Source organism: Myiozetetes cayanensis, unplaced genomic scaffold (assembly GCF_022539395.1).
Source record: "Myiozetetes cayanensis isolate MyiCay16 unplaced genomic scaffold, myiCay2020 scf1, whole genome shotgun sequence".
NCBI classification, from domain to species: domain Eukaryota; kingdom Metazoa; phylum Chordata; class Aves; order Passeriformes; family Tyrannidae; genus Myiozetetes; species Myiozetetes cayanensis.
The window spans coordinates 103,934,206-103,953,641 of NW_026086604.1; the positions used below are offsets into that span (position 1 = coordinate 103,934,206).

The 19,436-nt window shown below is 36.0% G+C and overlaps 1 protein-coding gene across 3 annotated transcripts in view; it reads right to left on the reverse strand.

Annotated features, from left to right (window-relative positions):
- Nucleotides 1-405: 405 nt before the first annotated feature.
- ANLN (anillin, actin binding protein) overlaps nt 406-19,436 on the reverse strand; it is a 75,497-nt gene continuing 56,466 nt past the window's right edge. The window contains exons 9-25 of one of the 3 annotated variants that reach the window (XM_050330519.1): nt 18,638-18,754; nt 17,877-18,103; nt 17,192-17,340; nt 16,723-16,870; nt 15,967-16,102; nt 15,455-15,637; nt 13,622-13,748; nt 12,646-12,694; nt 12,510-12,566; nt 10,974-11,012; nt 10,575-10,596; nt 9,448-9,560; nt 7,749-7,802; nt 4,739-4,825; nt 3,094-3,201; nt 965-1,137; nt 406-578 (exon numbers count right to left, since the gene is read on the reverse strand). In XM_050330519.1, the coding sequence (XP_050186476.1) occupies nt 455-578; nt 965-1,137; nt 3,094-3,201; nt 4,739-4,825; nt 7,749-7,802; nt 9,448-9,560; nt 10,575-10,596; nt 10,974-11,012; nt 12,510-12,566; nt 12,646-12,694; nt 13,622-13,748; nt 15,455-15,637; nt 15,967-16,102; nt 16,723-16,870; nt 17,192-17,340; nt 17,877-18,103; nt 18,638-18,754 (1,913 nt within the window). In that variant the 3' untranslated portion in view covers nt 406-454. The remainder of the gene's footprint in view (nt 579-964; nt 1,138-3,093; nt 3,202-4,738; nt 4,826-7,748; nt 7,803-9,447; nt 9,561-10,574; nt 10,597-10,973; nt 11,013-12,509; nt 12,567-12,645; nt 12,695-13,621; nt 13,749-15,454; nt 15,638-15,966; nt 16,103-16,722; nt 16,871-17,191; nt 17,341-17,876; nt 18,104-18,637; nt 18,755-19,436) is intronic. The other 2 variants (XM_050330528.1, XM_050330538.1) reach the window with 2 other exon arrangements.

Here is a 19,436-nt window from a genome sequence, read left to right on the forward strand (position 1 = left end):
AACAAACCTCCAACATTAAATCTTGTGCTTCAGCAGCATCCTTGTTGGAGTATTTAGAGCTATTGTTTCTTTTAGGGAGCTGAGTTATCTAGAAAGCTTGTTTTTCACTAGCTTGCCCCTCCCTTCCTGCCCTGAAGTGTGATTTCCTGAAATAATTTAGTTGTTTAAAGGAAAGAATGTACCTAGCTAGAAGACTTCCAAAAAAGGAGTTACATAAATATTAAGAAGCTGCTTATTGCTTCCTACCATACTCAAAAGCTAGGAAGTAAAAAAGTTTTAAAATTTTTTAAGTGAAATAAAAATACTGCGTAACACAGTCCTGCATAATGTTAAATACTCTCTCAAATTTAAAGCATAAGTGACCCAGAGGACTTCCCATATTTTCATTTCAGTTCTTTTCTTGTGTAGTTAATGAGGATTTTCGCATATTTTCTTCATATTTCCCTTCCAGAGTTTAAAGCTTTCCAACAGGTTTGTAGCAGGCATCAGGCTGCCACATGCGAAGATCAACGAGGACTTGGTTGAGCTTTTGCATCCAAAGGTTACGCTCTTCTTTAGTATCAGCAGATAGCCAGTTCCTAAAGGCAAAGAACCCAGTGGATTATTCTCCACCTCCACTTATTATGAAAAATGTCAGACTGATCAACCATAGAAGCCCAAATAGCAGGGATAAAAAACGAAGTCAAACATTCCACAATCCTGTTACCAAGCCACCTGGCATTTCCACTTCTAGAAAAGTGGAGTCCCTTGTTCTTAGAATACTGAAATGGAACAGGACAAAATAGGTCTAAAAATGAACCAAACACTTCAAATGCCGTTCAAAAATCTTAGCGTTTAAATGAGTTTAGCATTGATATGACAAAGTTGTAAAGCTCCTGTGTTACTGAAACCATCACGTGAGGTAAAACACTATCCTGTACACATCCCATAGCCTCCCACAACCTCCATGACTTTATGCACTCACTTTGTAACACAGAGTGTGTCTCTGCATTGGCTGACCAGAGTCTCTCGGTCATCTTCCCTCTGAGGTCTGACAGTTATTAGTTCAAAAGTGTTGGGACGGGCACAGAACTCCCTGTTGGCAGGTTCAACCTGATGGTTGGTGCAGTTAGCCAAGTTTATCCGTCCCAAAGGATGCTGAAAGTGAAATTAGTTCATCAGTCAAGGATATTGCTATCAAGATTAATTCTGAACAACATACGCTTCAACAATTTTTGCCATTTTAGGGCCATAGCTGAAAGCAAGATCATACAGGCAATGGAACATGCTCTGCTCAGTCACATACAATACCACTAACACATCTATCCCCTACCAAAGGCTTAGGCTACAGAAAGATGTACCTCGCCTTTATTCCTTAGAATGCTTTAACTCTCAATTTCAAGAGAACTTAGTAAAAAAATCCAAACTGATAAGAGTAAATCCTGTCAAAGCCTATAGAAAGCACACACTTTAGGGATCCTTGCATCATTCTTGTCAAAGCCTATATAAAAGAATATATGGATTCATCTGCAAACATTCAACTAAGACACCTAAGTCCCGAGTCCAGCTGCTTTAGCTCCCTCTGTAGTCATGAGATAGGTCTCTTTGAAGAGCCTTCCAAATTTCAAGGCAGTCACATATAGGTATATGCTGACTATAGAGAGAAGTTCAGCTGTGCACCTGAAGTTAATTACAGACCTTGGCACTGATTCTTCATACCTACAGAATACCCCATCAGGGAAACACCACAGGCTGCTCTTGGCTTGGAGAAGAGTTTACTGTTTATTGGGCATGCTCACTACACTGTTTCATAGACAGTTAAAATAACCCAAGTTACAGGAAAAAGGAAGACGGCTCCACTTCAAGGAACATTAAGAAAAGAGTTGCATGTTGGCGATATATGTACAGCCATAGGAAATTTATTTTAGAAAAAAAGCATTTTGTGATTTAAAGCAATCATGGCCTAATACTGATATATCTGAGCTACACCTATCTCTGCATGATGGAACAGATATAGTAGGATTGAGGGGAGGCATTTAATAAGTTTAATATTGCTGTAGATATAACATAAGAATACAGCTGAGTCTTTCTCAGAACAATAGTCAAACAAGTCTATAAGATTTTCAAGAACAGAATCAGGAAAACAAACCAAAGCCCCTTTCTTGTAGACAAAAGAAGAATAGGAACCTTTTTCTTGCTTAATTAATTTAATTTTTGCCTATCTTCTATTACAGTGGGCAGAGATTTTTCCCTCTCTTTTAGCATGGGAAGAAAGTACATTGATATATTTTGGCAACGTCAACGATCAGCATATGGTCTTCTTCTGTTAGCAGGGAAGAAACTAAACTCAAGCATCTGGATTGGCATAGAAGACCCAAAAAGACCAGTTTGCCATGGAGTTTGGGAATGAAAGTGTTCTGCCAATAAACAAGAAAGTGTTTAATGGTAAATAACTTTAGTGAGTCAGAAGAACTCTCTTGAAAGCAATCCTTACAAGGATCTGGAAATATTTTAGCAAATGCTGAGAGAACAGGCTAAGGAGACAGGAAGGTTCATCTCAGTGACAGATGAACCTCTGATTTGTCTAATTAGCCAGACATTAACTTTGTTTCCGTGAGAAGCACGAAGCACCAGTTCCAGCTATAATGTGGAACTGCGAGACAACAATAACTGCAAATAAGATAGTCCCTAACTACAGCTATGCTTCTGCAATATAGAAGGATTGCCCACAGTCATTCTTTATCATATTGTTAGTCATATTTTGTCTAAAACTTAAGGCAACTAGATACAGTCTGCTTATTAAGCTGTGCAAGTGTGATCAAATTCAATTAAATATAGTCATTTGATAAGCACAATGGAAAGCTTTAAGACCAAAAGGGAAATTAAATATGGATCCTCCTTCACTTTTTCCCTTTCTCACTAGACAGAGTTGTCAGCTTCTAGGTTTGCCCAGTTAGTTCAGATTTATAAAGACAAGTCCCCTACATTCTCCAAGGAAGCTTTATGAGCTTGAATACTTTGAACATCTTTACCTGCTTTAAGCCTTAAAAATGAACAGGTAGTTGTGTAAGGGACTACGGAACTTTAGACTTGAGCTCTATAAAGCAGCATTACCTTTCGTTTCTCATCATCTGGGTATGTCCAATAAGAGATACAATTTCCAGACAGCACACACCAGCGCCTATGCCATGCTCCAAATCCACTAACATCTTCAAACATTGTCTTAAAAAAAAAATAATAAAAAAATTAAAAGTGGGGTAACATTATACCTTGAGCTTGATCTGTACTTCACTATTTTGCTACCAAAATGGTTTTACAAGTACAATCTGTTATATGAGTAAACAAAAGTGAAAGAAAAAAATTATACAGGGAGAGCCTTCTATTAGCACAGGATATTTATTTTCAAGATAGCATAGAAAATGGGCTCACATTATCATTCTCAAGTGTGCAGCCTCTTGCTCAAAATGCACCTATCACTGCTGTTTCAAACTACCAGGTTTTCATGTTGATGGTGGCCAGCATTCCCGTTATTTACAGATAATGGAAGGTTACTTATAGATACAGTATGAATAGTTCACAAAACACCTGTAACAATTTATTATTATTAGATATTTAAGTCATCTTTGACTTACAATTCACAATTACAAAATATTTGACTAATCAACAGGCCACGCTCAGGAGTCTAGTCAGTTTAAAAGAAATTAGAAATTGATTTTTAAATGGTTATGTTGGCAGTTCTTTTACTGGATGAAGGATTTTGTCAATTTCAAGCCCCATTTCCTTAGTACTGGAATGGAAAGTTTAGTATCTGACTTTTACTCCTGATCGCCCTTGAACTTGTACAGAACTTTTATTTCCCAATTAATTAGTGTGTGTTGTGTTTTTCTCTCATCACAATTCAGTTTATGATTTTTAATGGTGCAGGGAGTTTCCAAACCCTTACTCTGGACAAATTTAATATGCATGTACACCACTCTTCCAGTTTTACATATTGTATGTATAGTCAAAGCAAATATGGACTTTCTTAAATTAGTACGCAGAAACATGGGACAGCAAATACCATAAGCATGAGAAATGTTTGCATCTAATGAAATCTGTTCAACTTCAATTAAGTGAAGGGAAAGGAGACAGAAAGCAGTGTCTGGAAAGAGCCTTAAGAAATTCTGATTTCTGAAAACACCACAATAACAGCAAACGTTAATGTTGTGCTGAAGGATTTCCATAGCACATTTACTGCCATCTGCTGGACATCTCAACAGTTCCATCTCTTAGGCTCAAGTACTGGCTGCATTTTTGAAGTCCAGTTTTAGAGAGAGAGAGAACTGCTAAAGATGTTTCTTGAAAAAAAGTACTGTCACTTCCTTGTCATTTCCAAAGACTGTGAACACAGTGGAAAAAAAACCCCAATCTTGTTTTTACTAGACTAAAAAAAAAAACCCACCAAACCAAGATGACTTGTAAAATTTTCTGCCAGAGATTAAAATCTCATCTTGCATCACAGATTACAGCAAGAGAAGGCTAACTTAAGTTAAATTAAGAAATTAACAGTGTTTAGAAGAGAGATACACAAATTCTTAAAAGGTAGCTTTAACTTAGTCATGTTTAGAAGATAAACTAGGAAACATTTGGGGTCTGGTTCAGAGGGGGAAAAAATATCAATCCACTTTTAAGTTTCAAATACATATGCGAAGTTAAAAAAGTGACTGCATTTAATAGGACCTGTTATTCCCAAGGGAGAAGTTTCAAGTGAATACCTTACCAAGAACCCTTTTTCTTCCACCAAGGAGTCCACTTGGCATTTCAATTTTAGATATATATGACCTTCCAAAGGGGACAGAAAGGGAACCTGCAAAAAATAAAACAATTAATCATTTACTTTTGACACCTCCCAACTCTTACTGGTCCAAGCAAGCCACCTGCACCAAGATGTTAGCACTGTCTTGCTCCTAGCATCTTCAGCCAGAAAGCAGCAGTCAGTCTCAAGCAAGACAGTCATGATCACTTTTTGTTTCAAGGTCATTTAAGAATTATTTGCTTAGTAATTTGCTCAGGACATATGGACAAACATGCATTCTCTCTATAAAAACAGGCACTCCAAGCATGGTTAGAAACAACAGAAGGCACCAGTCCACACCCTACAAGCTTCTGCCTCAGTTTGACATTAAGTTGTTTGGAAAATATCAAAGTGAGCTTAAACAGGAGCGGTACTTGGATACCATAAGTATTTTTAGCAGATACTGATGTAGTAATGCCTACTCAGATAAGCCTTTGTATTAAAAAAACTAGCAAGGGGGAAAAGTAATGAAAACAGTTCTTCACAACTGGCACTCAAGGTGTTAAAGACCTGTGTTAAGTAATTTTTAACAGAAAGGGTTCTAAGTCCTATCTTCTGCCACTGAAAAGGAAAAAAAAGCAGCTTAACTACTGTACTAGAGGTTGGTTAAACAGTTATTTGATAGCCAAAGAGTTTTTAGAAGAAGCATGCAACAAGGTCTGCCTTTGGACTTCTCCCAATCCTTCCCACACATAGTACCCCATTACACTGACTACTCCTACGATATCACACCCCTTCTTTTATTACTCCCCATAAGGAAGCTAAGAGACAAACTGCTAATACAACAAGCAAGTTATGATCTGCAGGGCATTCTACATACCATATTTTGTTGCTAATCTAAATAAGCAATGTTGTTTAAGAATCTTGCAAAAAAAAAACCCCCAGCTGAAACAGAAACATGAATGTTTCTGATAATAATAATTTAAAAATCAGAAAATACTATTAAAAATAATATAAATTATATATTATTACATATTATAAGATAAATAATATTTTAAAAATATAGTAGAAACAGTGTTTTCTCATAGTAGAAAAACCAGACAAGTTGATGGTGCTAGTCAAACACAAAGAAAGAACCACTTGCCAGGGAATCAACATGTGTACATTGCAATGAAGTAGCTTTTAAAGCCACAGAATCAATGTCAATCAAATAGAATTAAATACCGCTAGCACTTAAGATGAACAAGAATCACCCGCAGTAGTTAAAAGTGCACATCTGTAGGCCTCAGTGAACCCTGCAGAACACCAGAATACGTGTTATGGCTAGAAACCGATTGCCTTTGAATTGTAGACCCCTGCAGCTTCTTTCCAGACGTGATGCATGTGTGCACAGGCAGGTGATCAAATAATTTTTACAGTTAGATCTACTCAACTCTCACAGCATACTCGGTCCTACAGTATAGCACAGAAAAATTCTAAGCATCAGGTGGAAGTCTACATGACCAACTGAAAAGAAAAAAATAGTAAAACTTTCCAACAAAATAGAAATCAGTTGGATTTTTTATCAGCAAAGACAACTATAACCCTGCATGTTACATCAGAGAACACTGGCTCATATTGTAGCAAACCACAGTAAAATCCATTTCTGAATGGGGGCCTCAGGGACATTTGGGCATTCCTCACTTGAAGCTTATGGGTTTTGCATTCCTTTCTGGTTTATCTCAGGACAGAATAATCTAGTCAATGATTATGAAGTTTACCAGTGAAGAGCTGTGTGACAGTAAAGCAAAGAGGCTGTATAACAAACAGAACGTACAGTTTTGCAGAACCTGCAACACCATTACTAATTACTAAAGCAGGTCTTGAAATACCCTCTTGTACACATAATGAGAAAATATTACATTCTACTTATCAATCAATCACTTTCAAAGGGGTGGAGGTGATGGAAAGAAAGCAAGTTGTCAAATATCCAGATAGATGAAGAGAAAACTAAAACCCATGGCTAGGCTAGCTTGAATTCTGGTGCTCATGGAGGTTTCTGCCTTAAGCAGTTGTCCTACTGTCATAGGAGATTATCTGTAAAAGTACTCAAGATAATTCAAGAATTGAAAAATTGGTATCTTAGGAGACTTGATTAAAAATAGGACATAAGTACTAAAATTATCACTTGCTTAATTTTAAGCAAAACCATATAAATTTATCTAAAACACTTTTTTCTGATAGATTCAATTAAAGTATTAACTAGATAAAACTATTTTCAGATGTTGAAGACAAATGATTTCTTTTAAGCATATCAATTCACATTAATTCCTAAAGCAAAAAATGTATACACCAAGCAAAATATTTTAAGTGCATATTTGTGTACAAATAAAAAAACCTCACATTTTAACATGTTTAATATTTTTAAAACTTCAGTTCTTTATGATCACTTTTTGCTTATAAAAAAAGGTCTTGCTATGTCTTGCCAGAACAAGGTCTGGTTAGAATAAGACATTAGATATCTATGTCCAAGGTGATTTTAATTTTCTTCAGCAGCAACAAGTTGAGTTAAACCAACATTTAGGCCACCAGTCATTTTTCTCTGGTTCTCTTATCAACAGAGTAGCTGATTCTATGTTCTCTGCAGTTCATAAAGAAGCTGGCCCAAATTTCTTGACTAGCAATCTTTAAGAGACACATCAATTTGTTTTGAAGTAAAAAAATCCCTCCTCTAGTGACCTAGGAGGACAAGAGGCACATGCTAGTTAAGGAAAAGCCCTAGGCAGCCTAAATACCTTTCAGTTCCAGTAGCATGCTTATTACTGTGAAAAATAAGGGGGAGAATTATGCAGGCTCCTAACATTTTGTGTTTTAGTTAGTAAATTTTTGTAAGCATTTTCTTAGAAGAATTTGAAACAAACAAAAAAAAAATTGCAAAAAGGCCACGCAGAGATAAGCAACATGCACTAGAAAGCAGTTTCCTGTTTTAAGTTATGAACTAAAGGATTATAGCAACCTTGTCCTGGAACATATAGCCCAAGAGTTCTTTTTCCTCCCCTTCAAAATTTATCTAGGGAAAAAAGAAACATGCTCAATGCAATTAGTGTAAAGTTAAAGTCCAGAAGAAGAAAGGACACAGATATACATGAGTTTATTTTGGTCCTTTCCTACCCTGAATATTAACAGTATGTATAAAAGAGAGGAATGAAACAAAAAATCCACTGTGACAGTAGTTTGTTCTTTACTAGAAGTGCATGAAGCAAACTAAAAAGCAGATGTTTGGTACAGCCATAGGTCAAGTCGAAACTGAAGATTTACTGACATGATAATTTGACAAAGTGCAAGTGACAAACAAGATTTCCCCTTTCTGTCAGATAACTAGGACTGCACCTGCAAAAAATTAACCAAGTGGTGGTTTCCCTGAAATTCTATTTAAGCCTTGTGCTTGTGCTACAGTTCTGGAGTCCTAGTCCGGTGTCCTGTCCCACCGAATAAACTGAAGAAGTTCAAACCCAAATTGCTGGTTGCAAAAGCTGATTCCATTAACTCCAAGAAGAATGAGTTTCCAGTAAGCAAGCCATACACAAAGATTTCTACACATAGTTCTGGTTAACAGGAACACTTATGCTGAAGAACCAAAGCTGTTACTTCTGAAATTCACATAGTCCGTAACACCAGTGCAATTCAAGTGTTAAGTTCTGCCAACTGTCTCAGTAACAGAGTCTGCTTCTATCTGCAAGAAGTAAAAAAACTTCTAAACAGTAAGTTGGTATTATTGCAATATTTTAAGTCTTATGCACAAACACTACCAGTTCTTGCTATCTCATCTCTCATCAGAAGCTATAATTGCAAATACTATCAATACATATGACTTAATTAGCCAAGAAAAAATTATACTAGTGATGCTGTTTGGATAGATACAGCTGTGATTTAGTACTACCATAAAGTGTAGTAACTTTTTAACTAATTTAAATTAGCTTAAGATAGCTGCTGGCATACACAACTATTAAAATAGGTTTTAGGTATTAGATATTACAAGGTTAGGATATTATAATGAGTGTAAAAATGTATTTTTTAACCTTCTGACAGTAAAAGCCAATAAACATTCTGTTTAGACAAGGAACTAATGGGATAAAACTCAATAATAGCTCACTCAATACTAAAATTATTTGCTTTTACAAATTTAATTGGGATATGAAAGAAAAAACTCATAATCCTAACTATATACAAATGGCAATTTTTAGGTCAATTAAACGAAGAAAAGTTCAAATACTTCATTATCATTAGAACACACTAAATGTCTTATTTAGTGATAACTGCAAGGCTAAGAGCAACAAACTATACGAAGACCAGGTACAGAGATGTGAACTGCATACATCAATTTTTTGTCAGTGAAAGCAAATCAGTAAACAAATGCCTTCATTATCTTTGCATAACCATACCTTACACTGAGCAACAGAAATGAAAGAGCATCTGGCATAGTAATGTAAGTCTTTCTCTGTTGTATCTCCAAATTACACTTCAGTCATATGAAATTAAATATAAGTAATAACTAAACATAAATTTTTAATGTATATATAAATAACATATCTATAAACTTATATGTTTCATTTCTAGGACGGTAATTTCGCCTGAAAACAGCATGCCCAGACTCATATCCATTTTTCTAGTAATATCCAATTACCTTTGGATTAGTAACCAGTAATTTCCATTACCTTGTCCAATGCAAATTTGGCACTTCCTACAGAAGACAGCGATAGCTTGTGGGATCCAACAAGGATGAAATTAGTACTGCGTATAGCATTGGGGCCACCTGGACTGGCCATGGCTGCGGAGAAAGAAGTTAAAGTGAAGTCACAACACAACACACAATCAGGATGTTGCAAGGCTTAAAGAATAAAAAAAAAAAGAAAAAAAAAAGGCTTTATTTGTACTGCTGTATGCATGCCCTACTCAGTACTCCAGGGGAAGCCCTCTTTGCAGTGCAGCCCAGCAGGACATTCAGAGAGAATCCTGATGCACATCATTCCTCCCCAGTAGATCTTTTCTTTCAGAAAGAAGTCTTGAAGTATCCACAAAGGAGAAAAAGCGTTTTAAGAAGTCTCAGAGGGACAGAGAGCACACTAGGGCATGCTACAAAGCGCACACATACTGCAGTAAGAATACACCTTTTAAATCCCTTCACTTCTTCTCAAGTGACATGCTGCAGTCTTCTAGAATTTGTACACCTGGTTTTTTTGCATTTTTAGCAATAGAAACACACACACTGTAGCTCAGGCACAGGAATCTTACTAGTTGCAGTAGCATGGTAGACATACCAGAGTTAGTTCTTGAGCTCCTTGTTGTTGCAATTTGTACCAAGGCCAGCTCAAGTATCTCATACTCTAGTCATACCAGTGTATAACACATTTTTATGTAGTTAGAAAACCACTCAGAGATGCTGTTCTTCCCTCCTCTCAAGAGTCAGAAATACATAAACGTTTAAATGTGTTACTGTATACAACACTACACACAAGCAATACTTCAGGATCTGTTTGTATTTTCAAGTTATTCTGTAAAACTTTGTTGACCTCAGACTCTAGCTTAAAATCTTAAAATTCGTTTGAATTCACATTTTCAGGAAAAGAATGCAAACCACGGGTCTCTGATACCAGATATTAGTTTTGGTTTTGTAAAGATTTCTTCCATTATATGCTATGGTAACTCAGATATAAACACAGGACAAGTTTCTGGACTGGCAAATTTGGTTCTTATTACTCTGAAATTGTCAAGTATTATACACTGGTTTTGACAGAAAGCGTAGATTATTCATCTTGGCATAAGATGTTTAAACTTCCCTTACCTGGAGTAAGAAGGTTGCTTTTCTAGAAAGAGAGAGAGAGAGAGAGAGAAATAAAGGCTTAATGGAAAAGTAATTCTGACAGTTTTTACAAAAGACAAAACTAGATTAGAACAAAACTACATTTGAAATACTTAAAAAAAAAAAAAAAAGAAACAGAAAAAAACTTGAAAGTCCAAATAAATGTGTAGCAACTGCATATTTCCAGCATTACATGTTTGGAGCTCATGTCTATTTCTTGAGCTGATGACTGAAGAATTTGGTCAAAAACTGGGCAGTTGATAGAGTTTTAACTAAGGGACAGAAAGAGCCTACTAAGGGCACAGTCTTATTTAGTGTGAGAATATGGCCTTTAGAAGGGGTTATAACCAGATTTTGTTACAATGTTAAACTCATACTTACAGAGGTAATAGATGTTAGTAATCTCTTTGGAGTAATAACCTACAAAAGAATACAAGAAGATAATGCATTTGCTACTGAATTTGTCCACCACGTTAGTGTGAAAATTGAACAGTGAAACTACTGAAGGTTTATCTAAATAAACTTTGAATGGATACTCATTGTAATGAGTAAATCTTGGGTTTTGACTGGATGTAATGTATTTCAGTGGAAAGAATACTACCTGTCAAAGAAATTTTTACTGAAGTTTAAGCATGCATTATCTTGGGATGAACAGCATGTGTTTGAAAAAGCAATCTTAGTAAGCCTTTTAACTTCATTACATGAGGCTTCAAAGTTACATTTGCTTATTTAAAGGTGAAAGTTAACAATGAAAGTACAGAGATGTTCCATGTGCTATTGTTATACATTATCTATTATTTCCAAATTAAGATCTCAAAGTTTAAATGAGATTGTATATCAAACATGAACTGGAGTTATGTACTCATCTTTACTTGAAGCTGAAGGAAAAATCTAAGAAACTTGTCAAAAAGCAGATATAGGATACCATTGGCAAACCTGCAACCCCACATAAGCAGCTAATCCACAAAACCAACCAGTTTTAAGTAAAAATTCCTCTACGCTTCAGCGCAGGAGAGAATAAGACCCTGGACTTGAAACTTCTGTTAGAGGATAGGTAGAAGCATGGTTTCACTGTGCCAAATGGAAGTAAAGAATAAAGAATTGTCCTATTTTTGTTTGCAGAGACAGGATTTAAGTCCTCATTCCAAATGTTTTGAAAGACACTCAAGTTTCTTGTTTTTACTAAGTGACGTATCTTGACAAGGAGGAAATCAGACCTAAAGTCATTTACTCACTGTGTGCCCAGCTATTGGAACGATGAGAAGAAAAATACACCCCACCTCTCTTCTCCCCCTCCCCTCAAAAAACAAACCAAACCAAACCAACAAACCACCAACAAAAAAACCCAAACAAACCACCTCCAGAAAGTCACTGGTTTGTTTAGGGTTACATATCCTTAATGAAGTACTTTATACCTGCACCCTATCCGAGCTGAAATATTTTGTCCAATGAGTTACTAAAACAATGTTTGCTTTAAAAAACCAAGCATCTAGTGTTTTACTTAACACCAAGGAGAAAGAAAGTTTTCAGTTGATCAATAAAATCTTTAAGACAAATCAAACTCCAGGGTAGGGCATATTGACTGGCGCAGTTTAAGTAAAGGGGAGAATAAGGGCACTAAATCACTATCAGAAGCACCACACCTAATAAATAAGTCTGCAAAGCATAACATTTTGCAGAACTAATAAGACAACTTCTTCTTCCCCTCCAATATATTTCAGATTCAACCAAGTGCTGCAGGTCCAATCCACTAATTGCTGCAGGTCTCCATAATCCATCTGGCATTGCAGATGTTCCAAGAAAGAAGGAGAGAAAAAGCAAGCAACAGATTGTCTAACACTATTAGCCAGTTCTCCCTGAACACTGCAGTCTTCCTTCTGTTGAAACTTAACATACTGATTTTCATGTTTCATTTACCTTAGATTTATTTGCCTTCTTCCTTTTATCAGTGCTGGTAACTTCTTTTCTCTGTACCTGTAAGGATAGAAGGTATTAAGAAAGTACAGCACATTATTCTCCCTTATACATCCTCTTCACAGGAACTGATACATACCAAACTGTAAACTTCTACATTTATTTCAAAGTCATTTGACACATCATGCCTAAAAGGAAGGAAGGGGAAAAATAGGTTAAACAAAGACTGAAGCAAAAAGGTTTTTCTTTTGGTTTGTGGTGGAGGTTTTGGAGGGTTTTTTTGAGTTACTCTTCATTTCTTCCTTCCTTCAGCTCTTTAAAACTGTCCAGGGAGCAGCTAGGTTCTACAGAGAAGCTTAGTCATAGTGATGACTAATAGCTTAGTCTTATTAGTAAATCTTAGTTTGCTCCTGCAGGGCAATAGGGCTGTTTGAGATCCATTCCCTTTACAATAGTACTCTTCAGTGCAAGCATTGCTATTTTTAAGACTTCAGTGTATTACTAGTGCAGAATTCAAAAAACAAAAGGGAAAGGGAAAACAAATACATCTACCATTTCTCGGATTGCACCCTGCAGTAGACACACTTCTAGAAACAGATTGGGTCTGAGTAAATAGCTTTAAGTGAAAATTCCAGTTCAACTGGACTTTGAAAAAGGGAGTTTATTTCTTTTGGAAGACTTCTGATAACAAACAGCCATTTGAACTCGCAATACCTTTTTAGATGACGTATGAGAGCTTAAAGTTTTAGTTGTAAGAGTACTATTTTTTCCAGATACTAAAACCAAATTGCTATATAAAATGTTATTCACTGCAAAAGAGTAAAAACACATTTCAGGTACAGTAATCCATCTGTCTTTGCAGGTGTTCCAGGAGATAACGAAGGTACAAAAAGCAAGAAATAAAATGGCTGATGGATGTAGAATAAGTCTAGGTTGCTCTTCTGAGAGAAGTGCATTCCAGCTATTTCTTGAAGCAGGAAATACCTGCCTATACCACAAAATCTCGTCATATTTGTTTGCAGAATATGACATCCTTGTATGAAGATTTTAAACATTTTTTGCCTGCTCTACCATCAGAGTTGAAACTGGTTCAAAAAGGATCTCTTTATACTTACATAGTAAATGTTGTAGTAAAAGTAAGAGCATCTCCATTCAGGGAACTGGCAGTACTTGCTAACGGAGTCGCAACTATGTTTTCTGCTCCAGATCTCAGGATTATTACATAGTAGTAATTTGCTGAGTCTGTAAACACATGTCAGATAGTTTTGTTAGCCTGAGGAGTTCAAAGTATCTAAAAAATCCCAGAGTACTGAATTACCATTAAATACATCTGTTTCACCCTAATTAAACACTTGGTTACAGTTAAGGCTTACTTATAAACTTAATCTTAAAACAATTTTTTGTTTTTTGCTGTGTTTACTAGTAGGACTGTCTCCATAGGATTCATAAAAATCACATTATTGCCTGGGGCATCTCGGGCCAGACCTACACTAACCCTTGCGTGAGAAGAGAGAAGAAGAACTTTCAGTCAGATTCAGCAGCTAATCTTAGTTCCTTACACTGTTTAGGTCTGTCAGCTCAAGCACACATCAGCTCTTGCTACTGCCCATTCTCGTGCTTTTTTCAGTCCTATGAAGGAACTGGTTATCCAGACAATTCGTTTCCTTAACCTTTCACATAAGGGGAAAACAAGCAAGACCACCACAAGCACACATCTCCAGAGTGTCAGGAGATAATCTGGAGTTTGTGCAGCAAATTGCACAATGCTCTTGCTTTGTCTACTGTTCAGCAATATGAGACTTTAAAAAAAAAATAAAAAAAAAATCAAGCAAACAAACAAACAAACAAACTGACAAACAAACCAAAACACCCCAAACAGTCTGAGTGCTCTGTTGTATAGGACAAGTCACAGTTTTCAGAACAACTGCTGTAAACTCCAGTAAGCACTGATTTGTATGCTTTATATTTGATCATCTCTTCAGATGAAGTGATTAATAGAGCTTCTGGTGCACAAGGCATAGCAAGTTTTATGCTTCAAAAAAAAGGTTTTGTGACAAATAGTTCATAGTTGTTTCTTTAGAAAACTTAGTTTTGAGAATTATTGACAGAAATTAAACTTATATTTTTGTAACCTAAAGACAAGTTTCCCTATAACAGAGGTGAATTGTCTCCTGCAACAGGAGCAGTAACATGTTTGTCCAGTAACTTTTGTCCTCAAGTTTTAGTGAGGCAAGAAGCAGAAATCTGTCCATGCACAGTCATATTTTGTGGTATTATATAAAATAGCACTGGTTATTATGGGCTTGCAGTTCTTTAAACAACCACATGCCAGAAATTTACTTTATTCCAGGATGGGTCTCTAAACCTACAGAGAGATATTACTAGATATTCTTCTGGAACAAAAGAAGAAACAAATACACGTTTTGACAGCTTGATTACCTATAACAATTTACAAATACTAGTATTCTATCATCTTAAGTATTTTGCAATGTTAACAGAAGGATTGAAAAAAACAGAGGCTTAATGAGCATGTCACAATGCCACAAAGGTCAGAATTTATGTAAAGATCTTCAGTATTAAACTTGCATCCATCAAAAAAATTCCAAGACAGCAAGAGAGAAGACAGCCTGAGATAGAAAATTCTATTTCTTCTCCAACAGATTACAGAAAACCACAAAGAACTTTAAGACTGGATGGAAAAGTCCTGATAAGTTTCTTAAGTCTCACAAGCCATAAAAAAGTGCAACTCAGACAACCATGAAAAATACTGAAAACTTAGTCAAAAGTAGATGAACTGAAAGTAATTGCTAAATTATCATTGTCATTACATTTCTTAGAACATCAACATAGAAGACAAAAAAGCCCAAGGACAATGAACAAGAAATAAATGCTGGGAGAACGAGGGAAGGGAGAGAAAAGGGTTAAAAGCTTTCAGCTGATAGCTTTACCTGGCTTTTGAACTGTACCGCATACAAAGTCTGCTTTTAGAGGTAGACGCATTTCTGAAATGGAAACAGATCCCCTGGATGGAGCAAATTCAAGGGACATAGAAGCACTTTTATTTCTTTTACTAGGAGGTCCCTCACTCTTCAGTTTATTCAGTTCTTCCAATAAAGCAGTTCTCTTCTCAGCTGCATAGAGAAATTAATTACAGTTGTAACAGAGGAAAAAGTAGTACTTGAACCGTTTTTTTTTTTTTTTTGCCATAAGCATATAAAATGCAACACAAATGTTAATCATCTTCTAGAATAGTATGAATATTAGGGTCAAGAAAGGTACCAAGAATGTCCTCTCGCCTACAAAAGAATCTGAAATGAAACAGATATCCTCTCCTGTTTTCTAGGTAAAGAACTATAAATATCTACAATTATGTATAGTGTGTGTATTATCAGAGTTCCTCCTAAAGTGTTCTTGACAAAGTGCTCATGACAAAGAATTGAACTTGTGTTTAAAAACCTACTTGCAAGGAGAAGCAGTCTCTCTGCTTCTGCTTCTTCTTGTGACCCTTTTCCATGTTCCTCATCAAAACAGCAGTTCAGAGCTTGACTGGCTTGATAAATCACTGTCTGCTGCATGTTGATCTCATTGTTCAGTTCCTAGGGCAAACCAGTAGTAGAAATAATTAGCCAGAAGAGTTATTTAGTGTTACATTCAAACAAGGAAATGTCTCAAGATTAACATTTTTGGGGCTATGCTTCAGAAAAGATCAGGTCACTTAGTAAACTACAAAAACTTTGCAATTTACAGTTACTTCTGCAAAAGAATATTGCAGTACAACTTTTTTTGACCTCTGAGGCAATTTAAACATGGTGGGGTAGTTTAAATATGGACTCAAATGTTTGTATGCTACACATGCAGCCTGGTCTTCCCTTCAATCGAGGAAAGCAGCAGCTAACCAGAAATTCAGCACTGTAGGTGAACAAGGCACTAGTCAAGATCAGAATATGGCCTACTGAAAGTATGGGCTAATTCAAAGGCAGTGATAAGATGCAGATTCTCTGTCTCCTTCTCAAAACAATGTCTTGTTCTCTCTTTATACCATGATCCTTCTAAGAGATGCATCAGCTGTTCAAACTATGCACTATCATTTCCTACCATTAAATATTTATGTTAAACAACCTAATTTTGCAGTTCTAAGCAGTATGTTGATTCATGAGGGAAATTAAATGCAGAAATAGTAGATTAGAAAAAGGATTTTACGAAGCATGTTAGATACCTGCATTTTTTTTTTGATATTGACTTGGTCAGATGGGCCATTCCTTTTCATTTCTAGCTTGGAAGCAACATCTTCTTTGCGAACAATGATTTGCTTTATTGAAGGACGATCGGTTTCTTTAAATCTCTGAGATCTGTACGCGTCAATGCTTTTAAAAGAGGAAATCCCATGAAATGTTTCACAGGTGTGCCAAGCCTTTTTTTTTTTTTAACATACATACATACATATGTACTGTATATTGATGTTTTCCAACTTGACTAATTGGTTTTTAAAAAAAAAGCATGCAATCAGCTCATTTTAAGTTTAAGCAGCATAAAAGACTACGCTCAGACAATCTTTACCAAAGTCTGAGATCCTGGAAAAAAGCTTTGGTTGTAGTTAAAGCAGTACATGTCCTTAGAAGAGTTAAAAAAGCCAGTGTCTTAATTTGTACACTTACAGAATCAGGGATAAGGTTTGTGTTTATTACCTATATGGAAGGTTGCGATCTTCTGACATAGAGCCAATACTGTCTCCAGATTCTGCCCTGGGAACTTTAGTCCTTTGGAACTTGTCAGACTTCAGACTTACATCACTGGTACTGCTACCTTCCCCAGTTGACTTACAAGAAGCAAAGGCCTGGGGAAAAGAAAAGGTTGTAGTACCTGTCCACATTATCAATTACCTGTTTTCTCTCACCTTTACTTGTTTTGCATGTAAACAATAAACTTGCAGGGTGCTTAATATTATTTAACAGATGAAATTTTACAAATATTTCCTAGGACACAAAGTAAATTTATTTCTTTATTTTAAGGACACCAACAGATTATTGAACTCAATGAGACATCACCCTTAGTTTCTAAGCCAGTATAGTTGCATAATTACATCTCTTCAGATCTTCATCAGCAACCACTTCACTGAATGCATGTCTACCATTGCAAGTTCAGTACAAATAATAGTTATATACCCAAGCTTGATTTAGCAAAAAACTATTTGTTTAGCAGAGCATCCAATATGTTACACTGTTTTCAGAGGAAAATAACTGCCTCATTATGCTTTCATTAGCAAAATGTCATTCTCTATTTGTTCAGGTATCCTAATAGAACAAAATGTCACTGCTCACAAGCAAATTGCACATCTCTGTGTGTCCTTCCCCACCTCATAAGAATTCTCACCTCTGAACCAACAGATTCCACTAGAGGGGTTAACAGAGACATTGATGAAATATTCAGCGACTCTTCCTGCTCATCCTCATCACTTTCACCTTCCAGGCTCATGCTCATTTCTTTCTTCAGCTTTTCTATGTCTGGACCATCCTCTTGAAGAATTTCAAAAATCTCATTTATCACTTTTGAGCTGTTCATCTCATCATCCACACTCATTTCGACTTGGCACACTTCACCTGAAGGGTGACATTTTAAAACATATTAGTAGCATCAAGACTAAACTTTCCCTTAAATGAGAGTGAAGTGCTATTAACAGATAAACTATTTTGGCTTTTCCAGCAAGCTTGATTAAAAAGCATTTCTTATAATCAGGCATATAGAATCCAAAAGTACACTTCTATGATTATTTTTTAATGCTATTTTCATATATGCTCCTTAATCGATACAGAGGGAATGAAAAGCTGTGCCTCTTGGACAACTTTCAACCTTTTAGTTCCAATACATCTGAAACTTAACTGCAAGACCCACAGTACCTTACCCAATGGACTCTTAACATCAGCTTTTTAATATTCCTTGAAGTCTTGAATGTCAAGGGAGAAGGGTTATGATAAAAGAAGTTGCTTGTTTTATATAAACCTCATTACAAAACACACATGAGGTCAGCGTATGTATGGTGAATTCATTGTTCAGACTTGAAGGATATTAACACTGTTTTAGACAAGTGGCAGCAGAGAGCTAAGTGCATTAATATACATCTACTCAATACAAACCTTTTGGTTTCTCGGCAAGTTGTTCAAGTCCAGAGACAGACATCGCTTTTACAGGGCTCTTTGACTCAGTGATCTTCAGAGGACTGGGTTTATCAGTCTCTTCAGATTTAGAAGCATCTAAGTGATTTATAAAAAAAGAAGTAACTGAAGACTATGTCTAGCCTTTGAACTTTTTTTTTTAATTATTGAATTTTAGAAGTTTTAATAACAAAAGACCACTATATTAAGTATTGCTGTTAGCTGGCTGTCAAAGAAAAGCATTAGAACATATAACCTCCACAACCTGTACATCTGGACTTCTGTCTTATGAACAGAAAACTGATATCACAAGAAATAATGTTGAAATCATAGCGGAATGCAGTCGCTCAAGAGCAAAAAGGAACAATTTAAAAAAGGCAAACAAAAAACCCAATACACAAACCATCCCACCCAAACCCAATCCAATAGCAGGATATGATACTGGTTTTCTAGAAGCGCATTTAACAGCCTGTTTTCCCATAAGGTCTAGAAGAAGTATTAACTAAGTTCACACTTTTTGTATGGAAAGCTAGAGATTCTTCCACTCAGTAAGCAACAGAAAGGATATCATTAGCATCTCAGAATTCTTTTCATGTCTCATATTATAAGAATTAATATCATAAAGGGATACTGACAAGGGAAGAGTTCTTTCCCATTAGATTATTGTGGAAATTTGAATTCTCAGATACAGCATAGATTAAATCTGTAACTGACAATTCTCATTCACTTCCCTACTCTTAACCTACATGAAAGTATGAAACAGAGCTAAACCCACTGAAAA